The sequence below is a fragment of the Melopsittacus undulatus genome, chromosome 4 (assembly GCF_012275295.1).
Source record: "Melopsittacus undulatus isolate bMelUnd1 chromosome 4, bMelUnd1.mat.Z, whole genome shotgun sequence".
Taxonomy (NCBI): domain Eukaryota; kingdom Metazoa; phylum Chordata; class Aves; order Psittaciformes; family Psittaculidae; genus Melopsittacus; species Melopsittacus undulatus.
The window spans coordinates 103581922-103603524 of NC_047530.1; the positions used below are offsets into that span (position 1 = coordinate 103581922).

At 40.4% G+C, this 21603-nt stretch overlaps 1 protein-coding gene across 6 annotated transcripts in view; it reads right to left on the bottom strand.

The window, feature by feature from the left end:
• ABLIM1 (actin binding LIM protein 1) overlaps positions 1 to 21603 on the bottom strand; it is a 195758-nt gene that overhangs the window by 16064 nt on the left and 158091 nt on the right. For 5 of the 6 annotated variants that reach the window (XM_034062655.1, XM_034062657.1, XM_034062656.1 and 2 more), the window contains 5 exons: positions 17318 to 17353; positions 15951 to 16080; positions 7136 to 7240; positions 4869 to 4916; positions 2114 to 2254 (listed from right to left, as the gene is read on the bottom strand). In XM_034062655.1, coding sequence (XP_033918546.1) covers positions 2114 to 2254; positions 4869 to 4916; positions 7136 to 7240; positions 15951 to 16080; positions 17318 to 17353 — 460 coding nt within the window. The remainder of the gene's footprint in view (positions 1 to 2113; positions 2255 to 4868; positions 4917 to 7135; positions 7241 to 15950; positions 16081 to 17317; positions 17354 to 21603) is intronic. The other variant, XM_034062658.1, reaches the window with a different exon arrangement.

Sequence of the window (21603 nt, forward strand, 5' to 3'; positions counted from 1 at the left end):
GCTTTGTGTCTCAGTTCAACCGCAGCTTGCAGATTTCAATGCTAGTTTATAACTGAATAAACAAAGTAGTATTTTCTTGCAGACTCAAAAGACTTCTTGAACACTCACTTTTAATAAAACTCACTCAGACAGCCTGCCCTATGGCAATCAGGCTTCTTGTAAAATTAACAACTACTTAAACTGCATGTGAGTTCCAAACCAAGCTATAGTCCTGGATACAAAACCCATGGATCAACAAACTGGTAAAAGGAGCTCAGATTGCTAGTCCTGGAAACACAGGGTTTAATGGCACCAGTAACTGTATCAGTGGCTGAAAACATGAAGTCTAATTTACATTTAAACATTTATCTAGACTCAGAAAGGCAAATCTGAATTAACATTTCAAATGGAAAATTAAACTATATTAATATTCTAAATGGCCACTCACATTTAGAATAAACAGGGGTTTAGCCTAAAACAAAGCAAACTAATTTGATCCATTGAATAAAGCTAATTTTGATTAAGACACAGGTGCTCTACACTTTAGCTCCTTACTTTGTATTGAATAATCTTTATTTTCTTGGATATTCTTGAGAAATAGTTCTATTCAGACACCAAGGCACTTCCATGGATACACAGAATATGATATTACTGCAAGAATTTGGACAGCAATTCTACCTTTTTCTGCACAGGCTATAGCCTGATATAGTTATTCACCAACTCCATGCTAGAAAAACTCAGTGCTTTATTTGAATGAAAACTAAACTTTACAACTATAATATCAGAAGGTTTCTATCAATTAAATGTTTTGTACAGCAGTGTTAAAATGCTGCTGATATGAAGAGAGAGAAAACTATAGAGAAATTGCCTCTATTGAAGTCATTATCTTGTTTGGTATCTCAGGCTTTTGCAAGACTTTGCAGTACAATAGCTATAAAACTCCTTTTTTGGTAGCTGAGCTCATTCTGGCTCTGTAAGAAAATATCCAGACAAGCTGAAAAATCTGGGGCTTGGTTTTTAATCTTGTACGATGCCTTCTTATCTATGAATATGTCCATGAGCACATTTTTATCTTTACCATTTCCAAACCATCCTGTTTAGTCTCTCAGGTGTAATAATATCACCTGATGGATAACATAGAAAGCAGTTTTACTGGAAACCATTAACAGTTGACATTTACTGCCTAGAGACTGAGCCAACAGCCAAAATTTCCAACAAAGGCTGAACCTTAGACACACATCATAACAATGCTGTAGTTATCACAAGCACTGTCAGGAGATTTCCAAGTATGTAGATGTATTCACTGTGACTGTAATGTTTGTAAGGCTGCAACCCTATATAAAGGACATTTTCAAAGCATCACCACTGCAGACACAGCCCCTTCAATTGGTCACTGAGCTCTCCTACCCTTCTATAAAAATCCCATTGTGAGGAAAACCGTACACTCCCTCACAGAAACCTGAAACAGGCAACACCTTCAGTGTTTCAGGCATGACTTCATAAATGAATCAGGCTAGATAGGGGATTTCATATTACAGAGGTCAATAAAAATTAACAGAGGAAAAAATACAAAACAGAACAAAACAAAATTATGATGCACATGATTGAAGTAAAAGAAAATAAAACACCTCAAGTGCTACAACACGGAATAGAAATGAAAAGTCTGCAGAAACAGTAACTGAAAATCTGGACTCTTTTAGTCCATTGTTTTTTTACTTCAGTTATTGCTTTTTGTCATGAAATTAATTATGTGGTTGGAAGGAACCATATTTCCTGTGAAATATTTGCTATTAGCTTAGGACTAAAAGATTAAATAGACATTAACTGAAAGAAGTCAGGCTTGTGTGACACACTACATTTTTAAGCTCCTGCATGGGAGTTCACATAATTTGCTTATGGGTTAATATCTGTGTGATCAATCCCAAAGTCCTTTAGCAAAACCTCTTCTATTTAGCACTATTCAATAGTTCTAATTCACAGGCACTCAGAGGTCTCACCAGAAGAACTGCACTTCATGGTGAACACCTGGAGTGGACACAAGCTTCGCTCTCCATTTTTACAGCTCCAGTATTAATCTACTTTGGTTACCAGTACCTTGTAAGCCGCATCGCTTGTACCATTTGGGTTTGCATACCTATGGCTGCAAGGGAGGGAGGACCTGGCCAGTGGTCAGTCTCAATCTTTGGTATCTCGTTGGGTGCTGGTGCATGAGCTGCTGGGAACTTGGAGGACTTGATGATATCCTCGGAGGACTTGCTCTGTGCTGCCAAAGCAGCTGCATCTAGATGGCAATCAGGGAACTTAGCTATGTATATCAATATAAAGGTCTTCCTTATTTTGTCTAAATTTTATGCTTTACAAGAGGTTAATTTTCAAAAGCAAAACCATTTCCATGGTTTGCTTTACTAATTGCAATTTGAAGCAAAGTGATGTCTTTCTCTTGCCAAAAGGTGAGAATCAAACTTTCCTTTCCTCCTTTATTCCCACCCCCAAAATAACCCCAAATCAGCTAGGTTTTACTAGAGTTAGAATGATTAGGCAAGAGTGAGAAAACTCAATCTAACAGTATTTCCCAGTAACTCCTAAGGACAACTGATTATTAATGAAGTTGAAAACAGATTTATGTACTGATCTGTCTTCTCTCTAGGGCAAGGAAACAAATAGTTCAGAGAAACAGCACTAATTTTAACTCTATTGATGCTGATTATTTCCTATGCTTCTGGGGAAAAGCTGCAAAATAAATAAAGGAATTTGAAACAGATATGTTTATTTAACCAGTGGGTATTTCCATCTGCATGCCCTTGCTTAGTAGCATGCAGTAGTAGTAAATGCAGATGCAAATTTATTCTGCTCTGAGGAACAAAAGGCTCCAGGGAGACCGTATAGCAACTTCCATTGGCTAAAGGGACCAACAACAAACTTAGAGATGGGCTTTTGACATGGCACTTTATGAAAAGAACCAGAGGAAATGCCTTTAAACTGAAAGAGGGGAGATTTACATCAGATATTAGAAACAAGTTCTTCCCTTTGAAGGTGCTGAGGCGCTGGCACAGGGTGCCCAGAGAAGCTGTGGCTGCCCCATCCCTGGCTGTGTTCAAGGCCAGGTTGGATGGGGCTTGGAGCAACCTGCTCGAGTGGAAGGTGTCCCTGCTCGTGGCAGGGATTGGAACTGGATGAGCTTTAAGGCCCTTTCCAACCCAAACCAGTCTGGGATTCTATGATTAATGTGTCAGGGAAAGACACTTGCAATGAAATGAACCTCACCAATAAAATACCTCAGCAGTGGGGCATCCACACAGGATTCCAGCCTAAGTCAAAGTCTCTTAAAAGCACATGAGGATGTGCATTATGGCTTTCACTTCTTGACATTAAAAAAAAAAGTCAATCCAATAGGATTCAGTTTACATTAAAAAGAGACTTGATTACCTCTTATCTGCAAACTGTTAGCTCAAATCACCTTCTCCTATATGAAGCTATTGTATATAAGCAAGGATTCTGGACTTTTTCTTTATTTTCTCCTTTTTTTGAGGAGAAATACATCTGTTAATGAAGTGAGCCACTATGCGGCTCATCCAACACTTTCAGGGTAGTTTAGGAACATCAGTATTAGGATTAATTGGGAATTTTGAGCAGTTTGTGATCGGGAAACTCTAAGCACAATTGCAGGTATTGAAGAAGCTGGTCAGAGTTTACAAAAGCATGACTTCAAACAGTACTTACGTATTAGAATTGGTGATGTCAGTGGTTAAACATTCACATGTTAATGGGAGGTGAGAAGACACATTAAAACCATAAAAATAAACAGAAATAATGTTAAGACTTTTCCAAAATGAGCATATGGTTTGAAAATTAAAACACAAAGAGGAAAAACCCCTCATGTAATACCATAGCACTGGTATTTGCAACCCTTACTCCTAACTACAAGAATGGACTTTCTGAGCTTTCCTGATCATCTCAGCTCAACGGCTCTCATCCAACTGTTCATCTAAACTCTGTAGAACTGCTGATTTGCCACTTAACCCTAAATGCATTTCATTGGATAAAGGGTTTGCAAACAGCTGCAAACTGAATGCCTTTAAAAAGTAGAGTCATCTGTCACCACATTACATAAAAATCACCTTTTCAAAGCTTCCTGTTGACAGCAGAAGGGCAGAGTGAACGCTCTCCATTAAAACCAGGGCCTTGCTGTGCAGTACTAAAGGTGGGCAAGGCAGTGGGCTTCTGACATCGTTGTTACATCAGGCTTGCTCTAACAATGTTTACACTGAAAACCTTAAAGCACAAACCCTGCTGTCCAACTTGGAACCCAAAAAGCTGGGAAAATGAGTACAGCATCTACCTGAGCTGTATCACAGGGCTTGAGAATCCCATTAGCCCTGTCAGTGACAAGTCAACATATCATCTTTGATAATTAATATTACCATATCTTATTTAAAGCCAGAGATACATTTGGAATTCCAGACTGCTAATGGCACCTCCATATTTGCTATTAAATTATTGTTCTTTGTCAGTTTAAAATAAGGATATTCCATTAAGTCCCTGTCAGAGAACAGTGTGCTGTTAATCCGTTTAACACGATCAGTACCTGTGCTCTGAAAATACAGACTTAAAGAAGTGAAATACAGGAAGGCATCATAATGCTAAAGAGACAGCAAAATCCCAGTCAATGGCAATTCTGCCATTAATATCAATGTGGCCAAAATTTAAACCATATGGTTCAAATGAAACAACATGCTTTAAAACAATCACTCAGCAGGACATGCAATAACAGCTGTTTCAAGCTTGGGCTACTGGGTTTTTATGCTTACAAAGTAACAACTGAATGCTTTTTGCTAGTCTACTTGCCTTTTTGAAGCAAGTTTGGAAATAAAAAGGGAAAGATCATTTACCATGTTGTTTGTAGATGGGTGGTTTTCTGTAGATGTTGACACCTTGATCTGTGAAATCAAGAAAGAAAAATGGGAATATGAAAACCATTTCAGTTGTAGACACAGGTAACTCCTACACTAAAACAACAGACAGACCAAACCAAGGATGTAGCAGAAGAAAAACGCAGAAAGCTACTTCTAATATTATACAAAATCAGAAAACAAAAACCCAACATAAGAACGAGTGAAAGTCAAAGACATGTGGTATGAAGTCCTTTGGAGCTGATTCTGTAACATGTAGATGCTTCCAAGTCATGATCCATTAATTTTAAGCATTCAGAAGATTACCAGTGGGATAAAAGTCAGAAGAGATGCAAACAAGCGAGACATTTCAATGGTGAAGATAGATGCCATTTGGGGAAAACCACCCCAAATAACTTGTGTGGAAAATTGTGCTTCAGTCACAACAGCTCAATTTTCTTTCCAACTGGCTGGCTGGCTTGAGCAGAGGAGAATGCAGTGAGCTTACAGTTCACTTCAAAACCCAGAGAACAAAAGAGCTGATACACTGTTTTGAACAGTCAACCACAGCTACACTTCAGTAAGTCAAAGGGTTGCTTTATACAGAGCTGCTTTAACACTAATTCTCAAACCACAAGGATAGATTTTATTTCTCTTTCATATTTCGTTCATGTAGGACCCACCATATTGCACATTATCAGTGGAAATCAGAACCAAAATACTTCCCAGAACTCTAATGCAGTCATCTAGAGCATGTCTAAAAGATACCATATTTTACAAATAATAATCGAAGACAGGAATCAGTTCATTCCAAGCCAACACTTCATGTGTTCAGCACAATTCATACACAAAAAAGTTAATCCAAACCAGTGCTACAGCGCAAAAATCTGACAAAATCTGATTTGAAGACCAAAACGAGCTTCTGGGAACTAGAAAATTAATATCAGAAACCCATTTTGCTACTTTATACTGCCTGAAAAAAGTTTCGTGACATTAGAATGAAAGATGAGAAAGCGTTACAGAATCGCAGATCCAGTTGCTACAGGAGACAGCTGAGCCTTTGGCATTAAGGAAAGCCAACCCTAAAAATCTATTGTAACAGAGGCAAATCTTACCCTTTAGAACTCTACATCCTTGACTAAACAAGCAAATTCATTGCATACAAAGCCACTGAGGTATTTCCTTGTTGTTAGTGATCTGTTATGGCTACTTGACCAGCGAATAGGTACAAACATCACAAGGGTGGTCATGCGGAGCTTTTGCGCACATCTATAGCCTGAAGCTGTAAGGGGATAGGAGCACAGCTCCTTCTGTGGCTGCACTGCTCCAGCTGGAGGACACTCTCCCACCATGCTAGAGGTATCACTCAAAGCTCTTCATGCAAGTGCATTTTAGCTTACGCAAGTCCAAGTGAGCCAGGTTAGCTTAAGCCGTTAAACTAGCCTACCTTAGCCGAGCCAGGTCACACTGACTGAAAGGGAAGTTCCCACAGACAGTTTATCTGCCAGGTCTGAGGAAAGGAGGAACAGCAGTAACCTCTGGCAGTACAAAGGGACACTAGACTGAAGGGGACCTGAAGAGTCAGCTAGCAGCTGATACATGTCCACAACCCTCAGGTCATACATTCTCATCCCATCAAAATCCAAGATAGATGATATTCTCAGAGGCTGGAAGAGCTGTGCTGTTCACTTCAAAACAGAGACTGTCCTCTATAGAGAGGACATCCTAAGGCATGCATATCCTTGTGTATTTGCAGGTTTCTAAGGACACCAAGCCATTGCACAAAACAAGAAGCATCCTCATCTCCTTTGAGAAAGGGAACACTAAACTAGAATTGTAGGGTTCAAGACTGAATCAAATCACAACAACCTGAATGAACAACATACGTAATGGCTCACTGGTCAACTCTTTTCTACATGTGAATCAAAACCAACTCCTCCAGAGTTACGAAAGTTATGCCAGTGCTCAACTGGTGCAACTGAGAGAAAAATCAAGCCTTACATAGCTTATATCTAGCTCACAGGCCATCAACACACCCTGAGAACCAAGGCACTCTAACAATGAAACACTGACCAACAGAACAAGTAAAAATCACAGTGATCCCCCCCATTTCACTAACTCCTTGCAGCAAGCCCAGGAGCAGTTCCAAACCCTGAGGGTGTACCCCATGGTAAACAGTGTGAAACGATGGAGACAAGACAAAAGTCACAAAGGCTACATTCTACACTGTGACAGGACACCGAGACACATACAGTGCCAGCTCCTACCTGGAACATGGAAATGTTTAGGGGCCTGAGCGTAAGTTGGAGTGAGAGGGCGGCTGTCGGGCCGGTAAGGGACAGGGGAGTTCCGACCGCTGGACGGCTCATTGCCTCCAATGAAAGAATGGAGAAAACAAAATGAGAAAAGGGAGAGCGACAAAAAAGAAAAGCAAACCCATTCAAATCAACCCCAAACAAAACCGGTGGAACCAAAACCTCCGGGGAGAAAAGAAGGTGAACAAAAACATAAATACAAACAATAACGAGAACTGGTAGTAGCCTTGGTAATGTTTTTCCTCCCCCCCCCCCCCGCCCCTGATATTCCTGCAGAGACAAAAGTTCATGTTGAGGCTGGAGTTGAGGCATGGGCAGCTCAGTCTCATTCTGACCGCATGCAGGCAGGAGCTGGGTGCTCGTAGCTGGTGATAGATGGGCAGCGTGGAAAAGAAGAATGGCAGGTTACTTAGCAATGATTTAGTACGGAGATTGATATTTGGAGTTCAAAGGCGCAGACGCAGAGCACAGTAGTTGAGATGCAAACCCAAAAGGAAACCAACTTCCAAGCAGATAGAAGCAGATGCTGGCAGTTACTACCGTTCCCTAAACCAAAAGCATACAGAAGCTAGAGATGGAAAATAGCTGGAAGGTCACTTGGCCTCTGTCAAAAGGTATAACTGTTCCTTACACACTCTTTCATTGGTTTAGCTCTCTGGTAGGAAATTTCTGATACAGCAAAATCATTTGTAAAGCAATGCATCCTATCTGGTGGGGTTGGAACTACGTCTTGAAGTCCTTTCCAACCCTAACCATTCTATGTTTCTATGCTGGTGCCACACCAAGTCTCTGTCAATGCCAAATTTGGCTCTGGCGACAAAACTTTAGCACTGCTAAATCATCAAATCTGGATCTAATGTCTAACAATCCCAGTTCCACTTTGCACACATGGTTTGTTACATTTGCAAGCTTACTCTTACCAGGACTATTTCTTTACAGCCTAACAACCCACCAACTGCAATCCAATGGCTCTGAAAGTTCCTGTGTCTGTCAGGACGAGAGGGCTGTTAAAGAACCATGCTGCTATCAAGACTTAACAGCCAGATACACAAACCCATGATGCATGTGTAAGATAAAAGAATGTTGCTGCCTTTCCTTTGTGCCATTCTTCACACTAGCGCAATTTGTACAAGCAAAAAACATCCACATGGGTGCTTGTTTTACACGGGGCTGGGTAACTACAATGGTGAAAAGTAGGGAAGCATCAAACCCCTTTCATTTTTCAGGTATGCATTAAAAAAGGTTTAAAAAAAACTAGAAAAGGTGATTAATAAATCCAGATAAGAGAAAAAAAGGGGGTTGGGGGGTGGACAGGGCAGGTACAGGAGGGCTCTAAAACACAACAAAAGAAAAATTGCAGGCATCTTTCAGCTACAGGTTTCCCGTGGCCCATTAGAAATCCAAAACTTTGGACTCAGTGCATTCCTTATTTATATATTTAGGGTGGGTTGGTGATGAGAGAAAAAGTTTTCTTTACACTTTACACAAAAAGCTAACTCGATTCCAGCCCAAACCAGGACAGTCTTTTACTTGAACGGCCATCTGTCAATATAAAAGGCACCAAAAGGAAGGAAATGCTCTTTGCAAACCTCACTGAGATGTGCTAGAGGCTTCTGCCAGTGTACAATTTAATTCATCTGCACATACATGTTCTAAAACCCAGATACACAGTTCAGGGGGTTTGACTGTACATAATTTATCCAGAAGAATGCATGAGTTTATGGTGGTTTTCTATTGTGGGTGCAGCAATGCACCTCTGCATTCAGTAGCAGCTTTGTGGCTTTGCGGGGTGCAGCGATGCTGAGCTTCTGGCCAGGTTATAGTATTTGGTAGGTTTACTAACTCTGAAAAGCAGCATGAACCATTAGTTAAAACAGTTTTTTCATATTTCAACCTATGGTCCTTTACTGATCAGTTTCAATATTGTGTTCTACTTGTCCAACCACTGAGATACTGTGACGGTGAAACATCTAACTTGGCTAAGCTGATTTTACTCATGTCTTTTGTTTCTATTGAGAAATTGTGAGTTAATTTTCAACAAAATCATTCTTTCATGTGGAAAAAAACCCCTCATCAATATTGGGATGGATTTGAGATACAGTTAATTCTAAAATTTATAATCTTTATAGAGACATATCATTCTGCCTTTCTGCTTCCATTAGCAATTAGCATATTCAGTGAAAGAGAAGAATCAAAAGGGATTTGTTGACCTGTGGACTTGTCACAATTGAGGAGTCACAAGTGCATTTTACCTCCTGGCAACTGGTAGTCAAAATGTAGGCACATTTCATTTACAATGCTTCTACACCACTACTACAAATATAGGGAAGAAACCCTTCTTATACACCCCTCTATCTCAACTAGACATATACTAAACTAAGTGTGCTCACATTCATGACTGTATGCTGGCTAATCTTGTATCAGATACACAGATAATTTGTTTAGAGAGAACTGGTAATGTTATATAATGCACACAGTACCAGGCAGACAATTAGCGTGGATCATCCTGCATACGATGCTTCACAGATGGCTCTGTTGGCTTTTATTTCCTGGGGTGCCTGTGCAATCTCTCTCTTCATAATGACTCCTACTAGTACTGACAAATGACTCTCCTTTACACTTTCTAGGATGGCAGTCTCATTACCTTCAACCACTGCAGGAGGGAATGGTACATCTACTTACATTTTCATTACTTACATCCCTGAGGAGCCCACTCTTATAACAAGGCTTAAGTGCTTCAGATGCAACTGTAAAATTACCTACAATCTATGAAAGTAGTGCCAACATCTGTGGAAAGTGCATATGCACAAAGGAAAGCAGAGCTGCTAACATGCCCGGACCAGCCTCCCAAGGCCTCATGGACAGCCTGCTTCCAGCTTTACATGAAAGCAGGGACTGTGGATGCTCTGAATTTGTGTTCCTTGCTGTGCCTGCGCAGGAGAGTCTCTCACTATCTCAGATATGCCATAACTAGGGTTAAGTGGTAACTCCACTAAGCAACAAGAGCACTCCAGTTTGCCAACACTGTAGGAAAAAACAGTTCTCACATTGCTGGCATGAAGCTGAACAATATGTGTGTAGGTGCTTGGGGGACGTTAAGAGAGACTGGAGTAAGTTTAAGTATAAAAATCAATCGCTTAAGCACAGCAGCCTCAGATCTGAAATTCAGAAGCTTTTTTTCTTTCACTCTATTTGCTCCATGAGGTAGTTCCCATTTCCTATAGCTCAATTTGTTAGGCAGGCTCCACTAGCAGTCAGGAATACAATTGCTTGCCTACATAGCACAGTGTAATGCAGGTTCCTGCTGTCTTCTGAAGCATTCACCTCTGGGCTCACTGTGCAATTCACAAGCTAAGTTCACAGAATCAGGCCAAAAAACCCACAAGCAACTCAACACTGAGACTTCCGTGAAGCTGCAGTTTAGCTGTTTTACTTCTGAATAGACACCTGACACCTTAGTCCTGCTCAGGTTTTGTCCAACTATCATTCATCACTGTGTCCAGATGTGCAGTCCTTATTTCCTTGCACAAAACTGAAAGCCATGAAGCAGTGAAAGCATGGCTGTTTTCCAGAGCAGAGCTTTCAGCTGCATCCGCAGACCCCTGCAAATGGTTATCACACAGAGAGAGCATTTGATTTCAGAGACCTGCCTCAGGGAAGGAAAGGAGGAATCTGTGAAAGTCAAGGCCCAAATTCACTGTGAAGGTAGGTAGATTCCTTATGGGAAGGTCTGTGAGCAGAGGAATACGCACTAGTTTGGAACTCAGAACTCTACTTGCATGAAAACCTTAAGGGGGCTTTGCAATATTCTTGAATGCCTCTGAAAAATTCTAGGCATGTGAGATGAAATCCTGGATCTCAATAAGAGTTTTGTCTCTGATTTCAGTAAGGTCAGGGTTTCGTTCATTCACGGACTTGTTTTGATTCTTTCATAGCAAAGACAGTGCTTTATTGAGACAAGACCAAATTCAACTGAGACTCCAAATGAGATTAATCTCATGAAGTCTAAGTTAATGTATATTATACTGTCTTCCAGCTCATTCAACATACATGTCACATCAGCAAACACTAAGACTTTCTGAGGCATATTTAGCCCCTTCACTCCTCAAAGTTCTTTACATTTGGCCTTGTATCTATCACATCTAATTAACCCCAGATAGTGCTATAGCTCTCATTCCACATGAATTCACGGGACTCTAATTCCCTAGTATACACAGAAACGTCAGATTCTCTTCAGAATTAACACCATTTCAAAGCATGGCTTACATTTGGCTACACTGCTCACAGAGAAAACTGTTGCTCATGTTCTTTATTGAGTACTACTGTCCCAGTCTGCATGTCACCAGGGAACTCTGTGGAACTGTTCCATGTTTTCTCTCAGATCATTACCTAAAATACCCCAAATTACTTTATCTGTGTTAGGTTTTATAAGTGTGTGAGCTTGGCTCAATGCTCTGTGGGAGCTCAGCTTGCAGTGTTGAGCTGAAACACAAAAGTGTACTTTTGGCGGTTGTTTTGAGCAGACACCTTCCTCCAGAGGGAGGAAAAATGTGGATATCCCACCGTATTAACCTAGGCATAAACTTAAGTCACCTTAAGAAGGTGTTTCTTTCTCTCAAGCAACTATTAAAAGACTATTCTTTCAGTTGAGCCATGTGAATTACAAGATGTGGGCACCCTATTCAAATGTATGACATCCTCAGATGGTGCACACTGTCACAGCAATATGAACTTGAGCTTTCAGGGGCTTTGCAGGGAGGTTGTGAATGCTCCATCCCTTTCAGTGTTCAAGGCCAGGTTGGATGAAGCCTTGGGTGACATGGTTTAGTGTGAGGTGTCCCTGCCCATGGCAGAGGGGTTGGAACTGGATGATCTTAAGGTCCTTTCCAACCCTAACTATTCTGTAACTCTATGAGTCTATACACAAAAATCCTGTCCAGGCTTAAGACCATTATGTAAAATTTTCAGAAAATCATGGATTCTTATAATGTTTTACTGATAAGAACCATACCCACCCCTTTGCCTACAGTGCTGCTCGTAATCCCACTTGGCCTTTTGCACCGATAACTGAGATACGTTCCTAAGCTACATGCCAGGCAATGCTTTGAAATCTGAAAACAATAGGCACGGATATCCAATAGTTCTTCCAATTTATCTGTTGCAGAAGCTATTTTCTCAACAGCAAAAGAATGAAAATGCCACTTGAAAGAGTGTGAGCATTAATTTGGATTTTCAGCAAAGAAATGTTGAACTTGCGAGGATTATGAATTAACTGCATGCTGAAATGAGCAGTGCATCTAATTTTTAAGGGTCCCAATATTTTAAGCTAAGTGAGATTTTTCTTTAATAGTGATACAATAGGAAAATTGAAAGTGTATATTAACAAAAATCAACTAAGGAAAGGCAAGAGTAAAATTAATAATGGTGATCTAAATGCTTGAAGAGCTATAGCATTGAGATCTATTAGTATTTCTTGAAAGTTCATGGCAACAGCTCCTTTGCAACTGTTTTTCATCATCTCCAGTTTTTATGATTACCTACATTATTCAGAGATGCCAGAATAGAATCTATGTCCAGCTTAGTTAACTGCCTCTTGTAGAGCTCTTGTAGGTGGTAGGAGCTATGACCTTCTCCCCCAGCAGAAGAGAAGGAACAGCCAGAGAGTGCTCCAATAGAAGTATAACCACATTCACAGAAAGCAAGAAACAAAACTAAAAGCTTATGGAGCTAAATGAGCTCCTTGAAGGGACACCAAGCCCACCTTTCCCCAAATCAAACCATGGAAAATAAGACTGAAAAAGAGAAATGGCCATATCCTCATGTAGTGTAAATCCCTGCAGCTCTACTGCCTTCAGCAGAGTCTGTTGATTCTCACTAGTTGAGGAGAGGCACAGAGATACTAATTTTACTCTGTAGGGAACTAATGCATGCCAATATGATTAACAGAGATTAACTTCCTTGTTGCCATTGATCTTTTTTTTCTTCTCCATAATTTTGATCACCTTCCTCTCATCCAGACAGTATCTGTAGTCAATTTTTAAATGCTTGTTTAAGAACGTGGAAATAACACTTAAATCTGATGTGCTAACTGCTGGAGTGATTGTTATGGACTGCTTTAGGAAAAAGCTAAATTAGGTACATCTAGGTGCTAAACAGGAAATGATAATGCATTCCTGTATATTTAGAATAGGTAATTGCTTGATGACTCTTCAGCTAGGGCCCTTAGAAATGACATATTTCCTCTGATAAAGGATATTATGTCTATTCTAACATAGTTTTTGGTGTAACAGCACATTTTGAAGCATGCTTTGGCAACCTTACAGAGATACACCTTATTAGCTTTGAGAGAATGCTAATAAATCTCCAGCCTGGAGGGTACTCCCTGGAGATGCCTGGCTCCTTACCTTTAACATGGGGAATGAAGTGGTGTCGGAAGGGGGAGTTGGGGCGGGAGTCATGGTGCGTGGAGCTGAGACTGCTAGTGCGCAGGTATGACAACCGCTGCACACCAGTAGAGAGCAGCTCTGCGGCAGCAAGGAATCAGGGGGCAGAACAAAATGAAAACAAAGAAAAACAATAAGAGAAAGGCAGGGAAGGAGGCTTCAAAGGAAGAGAAAAGAAAGGCATTGAGCAATTAGGATTCTGAAAAGAAGGAAGGAGAAAAAAATAAAAGTTAAAGACGCACCGAAGGGTTCATAAATGTTAGACAAAATTACAGGAGGTATTAGAAAAGAGGCTCAGATTTGAGCTGCATCACTAATTTAGCATCACATTTATTGGCTTAATGAGCTTCTGATCTATGCCTTGTTACCAAAAAGTAGCCTGCTACCAGCATGCAAACATCACAAACACTGACGCTCTATTAGTTAGGAAAGCAGCTGTTTTGAAAAGTGCCTGACCAACAAGTGTTAGTCGAGAGGCATGCAAGCTGTTTTCTATTGTTTCAAGGCATTACAAAACTGCTGCCAACATCAGCTAGGGCACTGCAGGAGGAAAAGGCTGCAAACTTTTTCAGAACTCATAACACTCCAAATGTTGAAGAACATTATGCTGCCAACGTCAATGCAGCAGTTCACTTCTTCCTCAAGGGCTAACTAGGAGCCCAAGAGAAGTTATCTGGGGCCACTGGGTTGATTCAGAGAGAAATTATTCTTGCAAATCACACCAGGATAAGAAATGTCATTAGGAGAAAAATGGTAAATATACATGTGCTGCTATTCAACATAAATAATTACTGTAGGAAAAATTACAAGGTAGCATTAACAATTCCCCCAAAGCAGGGTAGCAAAGATCAAAATGATGCATTTGATAGAATAGCTTCTGTGTTGTATGAGGAACAGAAACAAGTGAGCCAAAGATGAGATCATCTGAACAGAGGTAAGTTTGGACAAATATCTTCTCAGAAAACCCCTCAGGTTGTGAACTGCTGAAGACTTTATACTTGGATCCAAACTCTGGCTTGAGCCCATCCACCCATCACAAAGAGATACATAAACAGAGACTGCTTCTGGGGAAGGTCCTTGACTGAATGCAGACAGTAAAACTCAATCACAGTAAAGTCTGGAATAGGGCCTGGATTTGTTCCTATCCCTGAAAACACTGATACAAATGGAAAAATCCCCTCAGAACTGCAAGAATCAAAACACAGAAGTTTGCAGCTTTTTCACGCTTTTAAGCCTCTTTCGGTTTCAGTTATAACGTCATCTTAACACAGAGTCATGTTGTCAGCACCAAGTATCAGACACAATTTGCTTCTGTCCCACCTCCCTTGGGTCCTTTAAATAGGGCATTCACTGACAGATACAATTAGCTGCTTTCAGCCCACCCTCACTAGGCAATGGCTGCAGCATTCAAGTTCCACAGTGCTGGCTCTATTATAAATCTTTAATCTTAAAAGTGCAGATGTTGTAGATGGGCTTTTGGCATCCCAACCTCTCAGCTGTAATCACCAAGGAAGATGAAACCGCATGATTGTGTCACTTGACTTAGAAACAGATCACAAAGCTTTAATTCACTACCACATACAATAAAATTAGTCTTGAGAAGTCTTCAATGAATAGCATTTAGAGGTACATTTTTATGCATTTTGGGTGTGGATGAGCACTTCACTATCATATCTTGCTTTTATATATACAACCAGCAGCTTTGAATGCACTGGGAACTTGAATGACAGGCACATTTTATACATTTTACATACAACTTGTCCAGGACTGCTAAACCAGTAAATGAAGTTTGTGGTTTTAAACGTTCCCAGGTAATTGTCTATGGAATTAAGATATCTACTTGTGAGGCTGTTTTAAAAACTGACTATCAATTTGGAATATCTGGGGGTTTTGCTGCTGAACCTGAGATTCCATGGCTGCACCAAGCTTTAAATGAGTTGAGTTTTTAGGAGGGACGAATCCTACATTGCTGACTTCTATACAGTCAAGCCATAACTTTTTTTCCCAGTATGTGATAACTCTTCTCAGATTCTAGAATGAAGTTTGTGATTCACTGCTGTGAATTATTGCTTTCAGAAACATACAGAGATTGTTAAATAATGAGAAACAAACCCAGAAGAGCCCTATTTGTAAGAAGCACTCATCAGCCCTGTGCAAAAGACTGCATCAATAAAGAGCTAAAAACCAGGCAGAAAAGGAGATATTACAATATTCACCAATGTTTCAATCCTAAATATTCCCTGTTAAGAGGAACAAGTGCTTTGTTGTGTCACATAACAAAGAAACAATAGTCTTACAAATACTTGTAATGCAGCTGCCCTTACCAGGTCTGTGGAAATGCTGAGGGGAACGTGACATGGTGGGTGTGTAGCTGTGACGACTGTACACGGGAGAATTGATGGAGCCCTGACTAGTAGACCTGTGAATCATGCGATCCCGAACATCTTGATAACCCTGCAGAACAGAAGCATTCACTCATAAATGGAAATGCACATGACACAGTTTTAGCAGCACTTAAGGTTCACAGATCTGAAGACATCAGCAGAAGCTACAGAAATAACAATATCCCTTCAGCTTTCAACCTCCTTCATTATGAGTGTTCTCCTATGAGCTGTTCCAAAGACTCCAATCCATTGTTATAGTCTGAGTCAGAATTCAGTCTTGGAAGGTTCTGTCTCCACCTGTAATTTCAATGAAATTCCATATAGTTCCAGATTTGCCCACATTCCTATGACTCCATGAGGGATGCTGCGTTCAGAGTTACGTCTGTCCTGCAACATACTGCACAAGATACATGAGCTGGCCTTCAGAGAGCTGACTTGGAGACCAGCAAGAATTCAATTGCTGCAGCACAGAGCTCTCTGTGGCTTCATTTACCATGTGTCTCAAATAGCTACATCAAAAGGTATTTAATACCCAAATTAGATCCCCCTTGTATCTGAAAACATGACACCTTCTTGTATAGCAAAATTCAATTTACTTGTTTTCCTGGAGAAAAAGCCAATAAAAAGAAACAAAACCCCCAAACCAAACAATCCCACCCTCCCCAGCCCTCCAAAACCCCGTGAAGCAAACCAAACCAAGACAAAAGGGACAGACCTGATGTCAATGCATGAAGAATCACAAGAGATTTCACAGTCACTTTTTAAACCCATAGCAATCACTACAACTTCTATGTTGCAAATAAGCAACACTCCCCACCTTCAAGATGATAATGATTCTGCAGTGGCATCTATTGTATCCTGACAATCAACTTTCTAAATGTTTCATGTTTTTGTGATGTTCAAATTAACTCCTATGGTAAAGGAGAACCAAACCAAACCATAGTTATGCCTTCTGCAAGACAAAGCTGCAAATGTTTTAGTAGCAAACATGGCTTATTATATAGATGCTTAAAGCTGCATTTTAGCTTCTGAGATCCAAGTCTGCCTGTGCCACAAGGATGAATGCACAAGAAGGGACCTCTGCTGGACAGATGACTCTGCAACAAATGGGTAGGAGCAAAAGCTACATTTTATGTACAATCTGTCGGTGAGAATGTAATGTTTTCTTTTTAGAACTCATTTTTGTTAAATTTCAGTATTCTGAAACAGATGGATCGGACCAATACCAAAACCAACACCTGCATTTGCTGAAGTGAGTAATTCTAATCACAGCAAGATATTGCCCCCAAAGGTTCCACCAAACTTACTTCTGCAGAAGGGGTAGGTGATAATGTCCTTGGAGACTGCAAAGACATAAAAATAAGGTTACTGAATCATCATTTCATGGGCTGGGCCAGAAAATGGTAATCTAAATATTGCTGCAAATATTATATATGGCAATGTAAAGTGGTAATACAGAAATTACTGAGGCCATTGCAGTGCTGGAACCTGCTTTTTGCACATTGCTCAGGAAGTGGTCCATAAATCATTGAAGCAATTAAAGTTTCTGGAAGAATCTTTATAAGCGTGATTAATTCAGTCAAATATCATGATGCATCATCCCAGTCATCTAATCATTGTGGTAATTAAAACACAGACATAAAGATCAAAATCAGCGTTATTAATGTAATAACCATGCCTGTTATAAAGAAATCTTTAAAGTGGAAATCAAAAGGAAATAATCTTAGAGCTTTGCATGGAAAATCAGGAATACAGAGTAACTTCCAGGATGAAGCATGTTCTTCCTCCAACACACACACTCTGGCTAAAAGCTGCTTTTCCCCAAGGCTTTACATTTCATACCCATGCAGAGGAGCACGTAGCTGTCATCAACATTTCTTTGATATGATCTCCTTTAAATCTGTGTTCTACCATGGTTACATGAGGAGAACAGACAGGGATTAGAATGAAAGAACTGTGCAAAGGCCAGTGGGCAGAAATATGCACAATATTGTGAAAGGTTTCTATTATAGACACAAGGAAACTAAGGCAAGAAATACCTTTAGAAGTGAAACATAGGATTATGTTGATGGTACAAACAGGAATAAAGGCAATGTTATTTGCCCTTTAATCACAAGACAATTTGAAGCTGGAAGATCAGGATTTAATTATTTTCTTAATGCACTAAACTTCAACATTATTTAATTGCCATAATAAACTGGGCAAGAGATTATGCTTTTAATGAGACCACAATTATTACAGAAGGATTAAGATAATATCTTCGAAGGAAAACTGCTGATTCTGGTCTAACTGCTACAATAATATACAACAGCAGCAATACTTTTTGCACTGAGACACCATCAACTCTCATGGAGCTGATGACACTGTGAATGGAAAAACTCCAAAGGAGTGACATTTTTTTATTCAGGTACAGAACATTTCCTTTTCAGCAAGTTTCATGAAGCTTTTTGTAGACTGCCCTTGTTACTCTCCATCAAAGCCTTGAATCATAGCATCATAGAATGGTTAGGGTTGGAAAGGACCTTAAGATCATCCAGTTCCAACCCCCCTGCCATGGGCAGCGACACCTCACTCTAGACTATGCCTAGGCTCTGTCCAGCCTGGCCCTGAACACTGCCATTTACCACTCCTTTGGGTAACCCTTTCCAGTGCCTCACCACCTCCACAGTAAACAGCTTCTTCCTTATATCTATAACTGCATGAGTTAGATCTATAATGAAATACTACAGAACAGCAGTAGCTATAAAAACTCTGCTTCACTGAAACACATTGTGGCATCATTCTCCATAAAACTGACAGCTAATCTAAAACTTTCAATATGAATGAAGAAAGCACACGTTGTGATGTGCATTCCCACACTTATCTGGTAGTAATTTATGTGTTACTGTAAATAATCAAGTTTCCATAATCTGCTGTGGTTGCCCAGATGCTAAGGTAATGAGTACTGTAAAAGGCAGTCACAGGAATCTAACAGTGGGAAGACAGCCCAGAAAGTAATGTGCTGAATCCACAACCAACCTTTCATGTATTTTTACTCCATCACTAATCTGACATAATTTCATTGCTTTTTGGGAAACGGAACCATGCTCTGGAGCCAACTTGCTGTTTTATCATGCACAGGTGAACTGCCATATCTCAGACTCTGAGTCTGCCATGGAATGCTTGGTTCTTCAGGGTTTATGAGGTCTTTTAAAACCTGCTCCATCATAGAAGTCTACATTAGTCAGCTTGAAATACTCTGTGCAGTCAACTGAGAAGAAATAGCTCAGCTCCAGAATTGTAAGCCAGAGGAAATACAGAGGGAGGACTCCAAATGAAAAGAGAGAGAAGGGGAAAGGAGAGAAGTGAAGGGGAATGGAGAAGGGGAGAGGAAAAGAGAAAGAGAGAGGAAAAGAGAAGAGGAGAGGAAAACAGAAGGGGAGAGGAAAACAGAAGGGGAAAGAACCATTCCTTATCAAATCTACAGTAAAACTTCTATTACACACTGGAAGAGGCTCAATGCTCTATTACTTTGAGCTCTAAGGGGCTGCTCTATACCTGAAGTCACACAGGTTGCTCTGTATTCTGGGGAGTTCCTGCAAACTTTGACAGGTGTCATGTTATAACACCAACTCCAACATTTTGCACCAGCCTCATTTTAACTGCCTTTTTATTGCACTGCAAGGTAGGGTGCCTGCTCCATTTGGAAGCATCTATCACATTAGAAAGAACCCTTTTCTCATTTACAGACATTGGGTGTTTTCAACACACGGAACACTAGAAACAAAGGACATGCAGGTAAAATACTGCTTCTCTCAGGATTTCGGCAACAGAAGTCAGAGCTGAAAAGAGACTATTTCAGTGCTAGTGAGGCTGCTGGTAGCAGGGCAGGAGAACCTGAGTAACTGACAGTGTCTGGAAATGTTATTGCTGCATTAATGTGCAGCCTCAGGAGCAGAAAATTTACTTACAGATCTCATTTTATATCTCTGCATATCTTTTCTATCTGAAGCTAACCCACCTCTCCATGAGCTCCCTTTCTCTTCCTTGCTAACTGCTGGCAGGTCTGCAACAGAATGCCTGGTCTCACTAGATGGTGCTATGAGAAAACGTGTTTTCATCACTGACTTCCAGAAAAACAAGATAGGGATTTAACAGAGCAAGAGAGATTATGAGAAACCCTTCAGAGCAATGAAACCTTCTATTGCAATGAAGAAGAAAGTCTCATGCTGTGTTTTCTCACTTTCTATGTCTAAGACATGTAATTTTCTTGTAGCCCATTCCCTGTAATTAAGGTTTGTCTCCATTAGTTTTGGTGGCACATCTCCCTTGTACACCCAGATATCTTCCTTAGCCAAGTTTGGCAGTTTTTTTTCTGTTTTTAAATCATGATGAAGGGCATTTCTAGTGTACAAGCTTAATGTCAAGGTCCCCTTTTATTTAGCACCACCAACTACACACACTTTACAAAGAAACTGCAGGTTAAATCACTCACAATCTCAATATCCCTGCCATGACTAAACATGTCACTTTGCTTTTTAAAGATGATGGTCACTGATGTATGATGTTCCAAGATTATTGTTACTCTATTATCACAAGACAAACACAAAGAGATCAGCCCACCCCAGCGGGCTTGTGCTCTCATTAGGGCAAGGGAAGGGAGGAGAAACAGGCACAAAGAGGTGAGGTAACTTGCCCGAGGTGACAGAAGTCAGTAGTAGAGTTAGGTGGAAACCCCAGATCTTCTGAAAAGGAGAGCACCCTTCTGTTTCCACAACAAAGTTCTGTACTCCCTAGAAACTAACCAGATTTAATGCTGGTGGCAACAGTGGATAAGAAAACTCCAAAGGCTTTTGCTTATCCCCAGAACGGGCATAACAGCAGAGAGCTTCCACCATACTGCTTCATCAGCTTCCACATACTGCTTTGTCAGTGAGGAGCTTCCTCTTAAGGATTAACAAATAGCTCACCTTGTCCGGGAGAGATTAGTTCTCCCTCTGTGACTAACAAGAAACTTGTGTGTGTAGAGGGTTTTGTGGAATGGGCCAAGCCTATTAGAACTGGTCAGAGGTCATCAAAGCATCACCAAGTGGTTTTGCTGCAGATGCCAGCTAGATTTACCAACACCAGCAAGCTTGAGGGAGGAAATGCTGTAATATCCTGACTTGTTAATCAATTATTTTATTCCTGAGCTGAACTGTCTCCTGAATTTCCAACTCATGTTAAAATTTAAAAGCCTAAGCCTAGAAAACATTAAAGGACAGAGAAAACCTGAGGCAGGTGTGATTTGAAGGTGGGCAGAACACTGCTAAGAAAGCAGATTATCAGTCACTGATCTGGGCAACTTCAGACCACGATGATTTACTGTACTTCTTTTTTCCTCAGCTCATCTTCAGCTGCAGTTACAGCCAGTAAAATCACTGAGATTGCAAGGAAGTAAATCTATTTCTATGTCCATTTAGCTTTAAATTCAAGAAGTGTGACTTATAGTCGGGTGTTATTATGTGACAAAACCTGCTTCACAATCTCAATGGAATCATGTAAATAAGTCACTGCAGCTATGGAAGTTCACCTAAGAAAACTGGGGGACCCTACAATCTGAAAGATATATTTA